This window comes from Perissodus microlepis, chromosome 8 (assembly GCF_051167445.1).
Source record: "Perissodus microlepis isolate ML-2025 ecotype Zambia chromosome 8, ASM5116744v1, whole genome shotgun sequence".
Lineage (NCBI taxonomy): Eukaryota > Metazoa > Chordata > Actinopteri > Cichliformes > Cichlidae > Perissodus > Perissodus microlepis.
The window spans coordinates 9,074,173-9,086,078 of NC_140468.1; the positions used below are offsets into that span (position 1 = coordinate 9,074,173).

At 37.4% G+C, this 11,906-nt stretch overlaps 1 protein-coding gene across 1 annotated transcript; it reads right to left on the minus strand.

The window, feature by feature from the left end:
• Positions 1 to 3,790: 3,790 nt before the first annotated feature.
• Positions 3,791 to 9,727, minus strand: LOC146381347 (5-hydroxytryptamine receptor 3C-like). The gene is made up of 10 exons (XM_084938665.1): positions 9,651 to 9,727; positions 8,872 to 9,032; positions 8,739 to 8,783; positions 8,256 to 8,365; positions 7,100 to 7,269; positions 6,840 to 7,000; positions 6,227 to 6,437; positions 5,963 to 6,109; positions 5,561 to 5,646; positions 3,791 to 4,122 (listed from the first exon to the last, which is right to left on the minus strand). Exons 1-10 carry the CDS (start codon positions 9,685 to 9,687, stop codon positions 3,904 to 3,906), a joined length of 1,347 nt encoding a protein of 448 aa, XP_084794791.1. The 5' UTR covers positions 9,688 to 9,727; the 3' UTR covers positions 3,791 to 3,903.
• Positions 9,728 to 11,906: the final 2,179 nt, after the last annotated feature.

An 11,906-nucleotide genomic window follows, 5' to 3' on the forward strand; every position in this document is an offset into this window, starting at 1 on the left:
AGGGCTGCAGCTGCTGATTATTTTAGCAGCCAAGTATTCTATTGATTCCATCGAATAATTAGATAAGACTTTTTTTCTTGTTAATGATCAAATATTAAAAATTTATAATTATCAGAAATAAATGTTAAAAGAGAAAAAAAAATACCAGGCTTCTAAAATAAAAGTCCTTTATCAAAGGAACTAAACCTTCAATGTATGGGTAGGGTGTGGTTTTGGCTCAGCTGTAGGGAGGAGAGGTGGAGGAAGAGCTTCAGGGTTCAGTGCCAAGGAGATGCTGAGTGGGACAGATGCTGCACATCTCTCTTATTTATGCAGAGGATGCCGGGGCCTACAGGCTCCTTTGAAACACTGAAAGTGGCTGGTGTCGCTGCAACAACCTCACAATTGTGCAAGCAGAGACTGAATGTTCACAGCTACCTCTGTGGAGAGGTGCATTAGCATCGAAGCGTTTGCTCATAGGGTGTCATCTAATTATTGGGGTTTTCCCTGTTTTCTCTGTATTACTGTACTACTATTGATTTGATTTGATATACATTTATTAGTCCCACAAGGGGAAATTTCATAAGGCTGCCGACCTATTGCACACAATGGCGGCGCCATCTTACCCTCCGACCATACATACATGACACAAAACATCACATGGGGAAGACAGGTCAGAGAGGTATAACAATGGAAAATGCACCACACGAGGAAAGATAAGGAGAAAAAAATAACTCCCCTCAGACTGAGCTCCAACAAGGAGATCAGTTTGAGAACAGAAAAAAAACACCTCTGCACATAGCACATGAAAAAAAAAACTCTTAATACACCAAAGAAACACATGACAAGCAACAGGGGTGGGTAAAGGGTGAGAGACAGCCGATAAATTGTATAAATACAATTGAATTAAATTGGTTTTTGCAACCATAATACATGGTGTAATGTACTTTTTAGAAAGAAGAGGCTTCCCCCTGGCCGTCTTTCCAAACAAATCATACTTCTTCAGGGTTTTTCTAATTGTAACTTCATTGAATCCTGATGGGGTAACACTTGTCGAACAGGAGACTGTTGGAATGTAACTTATGACAGAAGCAAAGATAAGCATTACTTACTGTTTCATGTTTGAGCCAAACAGCAGCCCCATGGAGTGAAAAATGAAGCCAGAGCAGATGGCCTTTTGAGCCTGCTACAAAAGTGACTCTCTCTACATAAACTATGAAATACCCAAGTTTACAGTAGAAACAACTAGTTTACAGCCTGATGCAACAATGGTTTTAGTGACACAGTGTTGTGTTGAAAAACTGGAGAAAGAAACCAAATTTACTCTCTAAACTTTCAATTAAATTAAATTCAGGTTTACTTGCATAACACAAAATCAGAAAAACTGTTTCCTCAAAATGCTCTGTACTATAAGGTAAAGACCCTACAATAATGCAAAGAAAGCAGAGAAAACCTCAACAATCTTATGACATCGTATGAGGAAGTACTTTGGCGGCAGTGGGAAGGAAAAACTCCCTTTTAACAGGAAGAAACCTGTCACAAAACAGCTATGTGCAGGCAAGAGAAGAACCCAAATGCAAAACTCACCAAGACAAATGTGAACTCAAAAACACTGCTTTATTGCAGGGGTGGAAGGGAAACAAAGAACAAAACTAAACTGGGAAAACTAATACTAAATCATACATGAAAACACAGGGGCAATCACACAGCTATGAGGGACACTACAACCCTGACAAAGAGAAACACAGGGCTTAAATACACTGAGGGATAACGAGGGAAATGAGACACAGAAGGAGAGCACAGCTGGGAGTAATTAGGCTGGACGAGACAAGGGAAGCAAAACTAGAAACACTGACATGAGACACAGACCTTCAAAGTAAAACAGGAAACACACTGACTGAACTCATGATATGTAAACTTAACAGACTGGGGAGACAGAACATAGGGACCTGAAACATGGGACAGAAAAACACCACGTAAGCACAACATGGAACACAGGAAGCCGTATAACAAAACCTAAGAATTATAACCACAATAACCATAAACAAACCTAGCGTAATAATAACTATAAAGATCAAAACAGCACAACCCACATGAACATAATGAACTCACAGGGGAAAAGTAAAACTAAACACATTTAACCTAGGAACACAGGACCTCTTCAAAATAACACAGGAAACATAATGAAACGCCGACATGACTACACGAACTTGACAACAAAAGACATGCAGACATGAAACACATAAAGGACAAGAGAGACTTAACACAGGGCTTGACAGCACAAGGGGAATCTAATAAACAAATGAACTTAGATAACCTAATGAACTTAAACATAAACATCAAAATAAACAAAAACTCAAAACGCTGGGTCAAAAGACCCAGGATCGTGACAAAACCTCCAGCAGAACCAGGCTCAAGGAGGGGTGGCCATCTACCACAACTGGTTGGGGATGAAGACAGAACAAGGACATGCTGCGGAAGACAATTAGAGATTAATAACAACTAATAAGTAAATGCAGAGTAGTGTATAAAAACATAGTGAGCGAAAAAGGTTGCTGTTTCTACTTTAATCCTATAACACCCAAAAACACCACTGGAGATGGAGATGTAGAAAAATTGTTTAAGTAAATAAACCGCAAACTAGCATAGACAAAGTAGACAACTGAGTTAAGTTTGGTAATAGTCATAATGACAACACTACAGGTTTGCAGAATTTATCATTACTATCAAAGAACACCTTAATGTGTGTTTGCTTTTGTTTTTAATGTGCAGTTTAAAGTCCAAATGGTAAAGTGGTGCAAGCCAGCATGGCTGATTCAATGGCGTAGACAATAAAAGAAGAACAGTCCACTAACCCCAGATCCACCCTGTGCTGAATGAAATTACTAGCTGGCCTCTTTTCTCATAATATGTTTACAACACGATATCAGGTGGCTGAGAATGAACATGATTGGTTTTAACAAATGAGCTGTGAGGTGAAGGAGGACTGAAGTATGACAGGCGGGAGAGATTGAACGTCAGAAATATGAAATCAGTGAGGTCAGTGAGTGCGTGTTTTTGCGTGTCCAAGATAGATGTTCCCCTTTGATAATGACTGATTTACTGCCCTGTCCAGTTTACATTAGATTAGATGCAGGCAGGATTTAATCTCAAATGTCCTTTACACTAATCTGCCAGGCTGTTCTCCTGTAGCAAACATCTATGACATGCCCTCTCCTTTTGCTCGTCTGAGGTTTCTTTCATCTTGTTACCGTTAAATCATTTTTTGATGCATTTTCAAAACAGTGTTTTCGTTGTTATTGTCTGGCATGTACAGACACAACACCGGTTCATTCTTTGATTTAGGTGGCTTTTTATGCTTAAATGATTCATATGTCAGAGTTAAGTGACTTAGCAAACAAATAAATGAATAAAAAACATCCTTCTGAAACTTTTCAAGACCTTCAGAAAGCCTGGGGAACTGTTGCTGAAGACCACTTTTAAAAATTACATGAATGTCTGACTCATTGGAAACAAAATATAAAGAGACATGTGATGGCTTAAGGGTTTATTTATTAAAAAATATTCTGAGATGATAATATTTGTTTATTATGGCCCACAAACTGAGTCATTGTTTAAGTAGTTTGGGTTTTTTTGTTTCTTGGTTTTTTCTGTTTCTTGGTTTATTGGACACTTCATTCAGCATTCATTAAGCGTTAACACTTTGATCATTCTCATTCCAATACATGTCTGAAGGATCATCTAACTTTAACTATGTAAAAGTTGAAAGCAAAACTATATAAAGTGTATATAAAACAAAAAATAACAAGGTTTTATAACATTAACATGATGTCCTAAAACACAAAAAGACAATACAAGCCATATTTTGACACAAATACTCTACAGTACAGAAACTGTAGTATTAATAGGAGTTACTCTACATTTCTAAGTGTTCCACTCAGTGTACATGAGAGAGAGAAAGAGCGACACGGTGACAGCATAGAAAATGAAGAAAACCCTGTTGATTCTGGCTGCCCACTGGACGTACTTCCCTCCCTTTTCGCTGCCACTGAGGTGCAGATTTAGTGATTTCTTCAGCTCCTTCAGCTCCTCCAGGATCAGCACCAGCACATTATACTCTCCTGTATGATTACTGATGTTAACCTGCACAAAGTCAAGCAGTCAAAGAAGGATGTCAGAGAGAGTTTATGGTGATGAGAGTCATATTGCATCATGAGCAATAGTGACAAAAACACTAATCTGGAGTCTAAAAACATTGAATGGACATAAATTGATATTATGAGCACAATCAGCATAATAACTGGCCTATATTTGCTTTGCGACGTTACCTCTGCTCTAGTTTCCAGCTAAATCAAATCTTGTATGACTATTTCATGCTGAAATGAGGCCTGATGGGAAAAAATATATCATATCAAATATATCTGCATTATCGCAAAGATGCCAGCAATTTTTTATTTTTTTTTATTTTTTTATTTTTTTATTTTTTTTGGGGGGGGGGTTGCAGCTCCCACGTTTAAAAAAAAATCATATTTAATGCATTATTAGCAGGTATTTACCAGCAACATTTGGTACGTAGCTCAGTATAGCACCTCTATTATACTGTAACGCTTATTAACACAAGGTTTTTTCCCAATATTTGTTCAAATAGTTTGATTAAACAGGAAATAGGTTTTGACACACGAGAAACTCACAATTTTAAAGATAATGAAAATAAATATTTTACAACAATCTAACATCTGTGAATACTAGCGATTTACTTTTTATTTAGTGCCACCGCTTACTTATTCTTAATAAATGTGAGGGTTCATGTGTAAAACTACTGAATCTTGCACTGAACCATCATGTAACACTCTGTAACCTCATCCATCTGCACTGACCCCTGGTGTTTTAATGCTGCAACAACAGTTTGGTCTTTATTTTTATTAAAATTGCATAGACATGTACTTTTAATAATTTCATAACTTTCTGTTATTGTATCAACAATTATTTTAGCCCTGAATAAAGAAGAATTCTAAGTAATTTTCCTCCAAAACTGTGTTTTTGGGGGCTTTTCTTGTGTGTTTAAGGGAACTTAATCCCATTTATAAATAATCTTAGTATCAGTTATAGCAAGTTTATTTCATCATCAGAGCAATGATATTTTATTTAAAACATTTCCTCCAGCGCTACAGAGCACATAATTTATCACTGACCAACAACAGCTTTATCAAAAGCATTACTTTCATGTGACAGTAATGTCCAGGGGAATATATCAGGACCCGAGAGGTTCCCCAAATAATACTGTAACATAATCAATGCTAATTTCTTCCATTTCTGTAAGGCTGTGTTGTATTCTTCACAACAAAGTATCTTTTCTTTTTAGTCTGCATACAGGAATCTGAGCCCTGATTTGATGTTGGCCAGTCAAAATGCATCCGGAGGCAGTGTGCTCTGAAGATCTTATTCATCCCACTCAAGATGAATTTACACATTTGTTTTGTTGTCACTGATTAATTAAGATCTTGTAAAGATGTTAATACAATTTTGCTCTCCTGTCAAGTCATATTAATGCAATATCTGCATGCATATGCTCAAACTGTACCACTTCAGCAACAGGCAGTAGCTCATGCTGTTCCTCATCACTGGACACTATGCAGATGCAGGAACAGCAGGTCTGTCTTTTGTCTTCTGAAAGCAAACAGTAGGTTTGTCACAAGAATTTACACACATTTAAAACATGAAACATCTGCTAACTAAAGATAAGATGAAGCTTTTGAAATTAAATGTACAGCATCCAAATCATTGTCTTCTTTTTGTTCTCTTTTTCAATATGTTTGCTTGTGTTTCCAGACACTTTTCATGTTTACTGCATTTCCTGTTTTAAAGCATTTTTCCTTTGCAGGTTCTCTCAGGGGTTACCTGAGATCTGAATTCTGGTTTTAGCAGACGGATACTATAGACTAAATCTGTGATCAGTATCTGAGAAGCTTTTTATGTATCTCACCTGCATCGCTGTTATTAGTTTTGGCTTTTTTATGTTCATTCTTCCCCTTAAGCTTGACTTGGGAGTCTTTTTCTATCAGATGTGTAACCAAAATTGTCTCCAGCAGACTGAGCAGCATAAGGGCAAAAATCACAATGCAGTATGTTGCTGAAAGGATGAAACAAGCAACAGTTATTATTTTTTTTCTTTTGGTATCTGGTTCTTCTACATACATGAAATACTTCACCACACTTAAACATCATCCCTTAAGGAAGGATTCTTTACCTATGAGTGGGGTCTTGTTGGACATGGAGGGCAGGATGTCGTTCAGGATGAGCAGCAGAACGGAGATTGCCAGCAGGACGGTGACTTTGAAGCCCAGCTTCTCTCCTCGATGGTCAGCGATGAAGAAGGAGGCGAGATCCAGAGTTAGGAAGAATAAGATGGGCAACAGGAAGTTAATGACGTGGAGGAGTGGCCTCCTCTTCATGCTGAACTGGGAAAACGGGTTCAGCAGTTAGGTTAGATTTACCTTGTGTGAAAGTTATCATATTGTGTGGGTGTAGTATTGCAGAAGTAACTTTTAAAATTGGTTATTTATCATAAATTGCTTGATTTGGTCATATAAAGTTATTATCACAAGACCATTGTAGTCAGTTCTGCAGCATTCCTGTTTTATGAATACGAGAAGCTTTTATTTCAAGAAATATTTTTAATGAAATAGAAAAATGTCTCAGTTTAAACATTTCCTTGTTTTCTCTGTTCATTTTACACAACACCCTGACTTTTTTGGAACTGGGCTTGTAGAGATGTAAATGTTAATGACGTCTCTTATCTTGTTTTTTTTTTTTTTTAATGTAATTTGCCACTTGTGTTTTTCTTTCTGTGTATTACGTACAGTGTATATGAGGCTTTCCCACAGTTTATTTTCAAAGGTTATATTGACTTTGGAGATGGATAGTTGGAGGAATTCCCACTCTCCCTGTGTTTTCATCACTTCACGGGAAAACTGCGTGGCCCGGGAGGAGTTGGAGAAAGGAGAAAGTCGCATCTCATCTACTGTTTTGAGAAATGACAGAAAGAATGAGAGAAACGTTTCAGAGTTCAAACAACTATGAAAGCAGGAGAAAACGCACCAAAACACTCATCCTCCCTCACCACAGTGACTTGCAGAACCAATGGTGATGTTACATTTCTGCGTGTCGAAGGGGAACTTGTGGACATCCATCTTACAGGTACTGACAATCTTAATGTCGTCCTCAGAAGTGATCGTCCCATCGTAGGCTACAGAGATGTAATAACTCTGAGGGGAGTCGTCCGTCTGTATCCTAAGACCACAACACACACACACACACACACACACACACACATTATTCTCTCTTTCAGTATGTTTGCAGAGCACCTACAGCATAATTTGATGATACTAATTATAAACTGACTGAATTATTCTGAAGCTCCTGCTGTCACAGCAGCAGGATAATGTGTTTGTTTTAAAGTAGTATAAAAGCTGCTGCGTGTACTTTAATAAAGTGTGCACACAATGAAGCTCCTGACCTTCTAAACAAACACAGGATGGCAGCAGATATCAAGCTGTTACATTTGATGCTGAACAACTATAAAATGATTTTTTGCAAAAAAACAAGCTCCTGCAAACATTCCTCCCTAGTGATATCCATTATGATGGTCAGTTTGGATTTCAGCAGGTTTTTCTCATAGTGTCTATATACATAAATGTATTGAGTTGCTGCCATATAATTGGCTGATTAGATATTCCTGTTAACAAGCAGTTGAACAGGTGTACCTAACAAATATGTCTAGCCAAAAACAACGTAAACTGCAAACAGGAAAGTGTCTGTTATATCAATAAACTGGCTTAATAAATAGATAGCATCACAAAGCAGCATTGTCCATGAAAAATAAATTGGTGATGACCTAACAAATAATAATTCTGTTTTACACTTATGACAGGTGAGCGGTCATAGTTTATTGGTTGTTATATATGATTTGTTTTAGCAGCTGCCCTCAGCAGTCCTGTTCACATTTCACTGTAAATAAAAAGTATTTCAAATTCAGCTATGAGAAAAAGAGTTACGACCTTCATTTCACTGTGATTTTCAAAGATTTAACATGCCAAAAGCATTTATTTTGCAATGTGAATCCAATTTTATTCAAAATATTGATCTCTCAGGCCAGGAAACACTTTTTTGACACACTTTGATTTGAACAAAAGGAATAAAAGTGTCTCCTTTTGAACCTGTTTGTGTTTGATTTTGTAATAAGCTACACTTCATGTCCGTGTGTGTTGCAGACTCACATCTCAAAAATGAAGACATCTGGTTTCCAGAGGATTTCTCGAGGAATTGTGATATGAGTAATTCCACAAAACTGATCAGGGTCCCATGAGATGCGTTCATTATTCCATATCTGCAGTAAGGTTAGATTATCAGAAAAGTCAGACGGAGATGCACAAGGTGTGTCTCAGGCAGATCATGATTTGCATCCTCATTGGACCGTTTTTTATTTCACCTTGTGCAGAATAGAGCAGGTAGACCAATGAAAGACTGCATCAAACAGATCAATGTACAATACTTAATTTAACAAGTCCTAAAACAGCATCTGTGGAGCTTAGCTTTATCATGAATGTCAAATTATCATTTTTGTAGTGTGCTTTCTATATTTATTTATTTTAGTTTAATGTTGTTTTGAAATGTGTTGGCATATTTTTTTAATATAGACCCCAGAAAGATTAGATGTGCTTTGTGTTAACCTAATGTAGATCTGAAGAAAATAAACTCACCAGGGTTGCCCAGACGAAGGGAATAAAAGTTTGTGTTTTCTCAATCTGAAAATAAAGTTATGTCAATAATGACCACCTTCATTGTAGCATTTAGCTCATTAAATACACATAAATGCAGTAATGTTGCACCTACCACAGCCAGGATGGCATACAGGATGATGTCCAGCTCTACTTTGGTGGGGTTTGTGTAGTCCAGCACAGGCCGCGTCAGTTTAAACACACTGTTATCTGTGGTCAGGTTCAGATAGTCCAGAACATCCTGGTAACTGCACACTTTCTGACAGGAAGTCACATCTACAGCAAAATAGTTGTCAGATAAATGATTTCTCTTGGAATTTAGATTTTAAACAATATATTTTGCCATTCATTTTTAACTTTTGTTTGGAGAAAAGAGAAATTGAGAGATTGTACACAGCTGCTTAGTTTGCTTCTTGTTTCTTAATCTGTTTTTGGTTTTTTTTTGTTTTGTTTTTTTTTGTCTGCAGTGCTTTTATCATTTAATTTTCCTTGTAGTGTCAGGATACTGTTTTCAGGAAACTCAAGTTTCGTAACATTTTTAAATCTAGAATTAGATTAATGTGGATTTAAAAGAATTAAAACTGTCTATTGTCATTAAAGATCCCTATGTACACTTCTAGCCCATTAAATTACTTGTGTTTCCCTTTTTTCTTCCCTTGCTTAAATCTCAAGTTTCATCTTTTTTATTGGAAATAATAACAATAACTCTCATTTGAACATTTTTCGGTCCCCGATTTGTCTTAATCAGTATTATGCCTTTATGAGATATGTCCAAGAAAAGTTACTGTTACAAACAATGTAAAAAGTTAAAGAATCAGATACATGCAGGATGGGAAGTACTCTGCTGTCCATTAATGAAATGGAAATAACACTCCAAACAACACAAAGTCTTACCAGTTAAGATGATCAGGATGAGAAAAGCTGAATACATCGTATATGCAGCTGTGAGAGTGTCTCTGTGTGGTTGAGCTACTTCCAGAGGAGCATGTGTCCCTGCTGTTAGAGCTGCTGCCCTGACATTTAATCTGAGAAGGGGAGGGCTGGGCACAATAAATGACCTGGCTTGCTGCCTTAAATGAGAAAAACCCTCCCCTGCACTCTGATTCTGTAATTGGCTTACAGAGGAAAGGGACATACAGTATATATGACACTTACTTCTTGAGGCAGATAAAGATTATAGGTTTACGAGAAGAATAACAAATAAAACTAAGGTAAAGGCGGGTGGAGGGGCTTTATATGTTTTGGGACAGAGATAACGCAAATTTGCAGCTTGGTGGTGACACAGTCTTTGAGTTACATAAGAGATATTTCATGTAACAGACACAAAGCTGCAAACCTCAGATGTGAAGGTAGAATTCAATTAGAGTGCAACTTGATCACTAAAACAAAGTGGTAATGACATTATGAACACTGTCCCCATTAAAACCACTTACTCCCATTGTCTTCCAGTCTCAGTGCCCAGCTGAACATCAAATATCATGTATTATTTAGGCAAAAAGACTTTCTGTACAGTTCAGTGACTTCACTCATACAGTCCAGATTCAGCCTTTTACACTTTAATAGATTTAACAGGCTGGCTGTTATCAAACTGGAGTTTATCTTTGCTACTGATTATTTGTTAGATTACCTATCTAAATGAACAGTTGAGTGTTTGAGCTTCATTTTTGCTTGATTAATAAGTATAACGTATAACAGCTCGTAATTTTTAACCTCTTAACCAGTGTCTGTGGGGTTGTTACAAAAGTATGCCAATGCAAATTAAACCCGAGTTCTCAATGATGGGCAACCAGGGGCCCCTCCTCTGCCTGTCAAAAAGTCTTCTAGTGGTATTGAGGTTTCTCACATGACATCATGTGCACATTGCTTAAGAGTTGTTGAGTTCGATGTGATACAACCACTGGTTGCTGGGGAAATGTGTATTTCCCGACTGGTTGGCAGCAGTTCCTGGAGGTTGCTGGTTTTCACTGGGTGAAATCAGATGCAAAGAAGGCGCTGTACCAAAAAAGCTCTGATTGCTTTGGCTGCTAGCATTGTGACAGCTGCCTGGAGCCTTTTCAAATTTGCCTGCAAATAATCACTAACCATGAGCCAAGTGGTAGTACAATAAAGAAGTCCAACGTAAACTGCCAATGGAAAAGGTTTGCCTTACTAAAAACTGTGCCACAGCCCAGCCAACATATTTAACTGACTTTTAGCAATCATTTTTATAGCAACTACCTTTAACCTCCAGCATACTAGTACTAACTACTAGTATTAACTGTTTAGCTCGATCCTCTCTTTTAAATATGGTCACATCTGTTTTCAAAACACCAAGAGAGCAAAGGGCAAAATGTCAGACCCTAGAGGCTTCAGAACAGTAGCCCACAAATAAGCAGGTTACGTCACATATCTATCTTATATAGTGCAGTATATAGTCGGGAATGGCTCTTGAATTTCTGAAAGATAAAGATATATCTGACAGGTGACTGACTACTTTTCACTTCTAAAGTGTATCAATTTATTGTTGTGTGTGATATTGTTCACAAATCTGGAAACTATTCAAATAACTGTAGTTATAGATACTGAGACTATTTCCATGAGAGGACCAGAGTCATGTTTAAAGCTATTTTGGCATTTTTCAGTTGTGTTGCTATAGACCTGGCAGTCACAGAGAAACACTGTACTGGATTACAACAGGACACTGTGCTAGGACTGTCTAAATCTTCTCCAGCTCAAACTACATGCCATACCCTAGTGAAAAGGAGGGTTTGTCAAGAATTTTTAGCAGCTCCTGGAATTCCCTATATAGCCTTGTGTGAGTCATATGGAGGACGACCAAAACCATATTACAGAATGAGGACAATTCACCAGGCGGATCATTGGCAATACAAGATTGGTTTTAGTTTGGGGTGATGGAAACAAGTTAGCTGACAGATACAGAAAAATCTGCTGAGTTGTGTAGTTATAAGTAAAAAGATGAAACCATATTCTTCTTCTTTTTTCTGTTTTTGGATTATTACTTCATTTCCTTTTTTAGGACAGGGACTGATAGGGATGCCACATTTGGCTACTGTTATGCTGATTGGTGACATCTGTTGGAAAGTACACAAATCCACTCACATGTATATATTTGTAAGCAGAAAAGATCATTTGGGGCAACACAGATAAGGA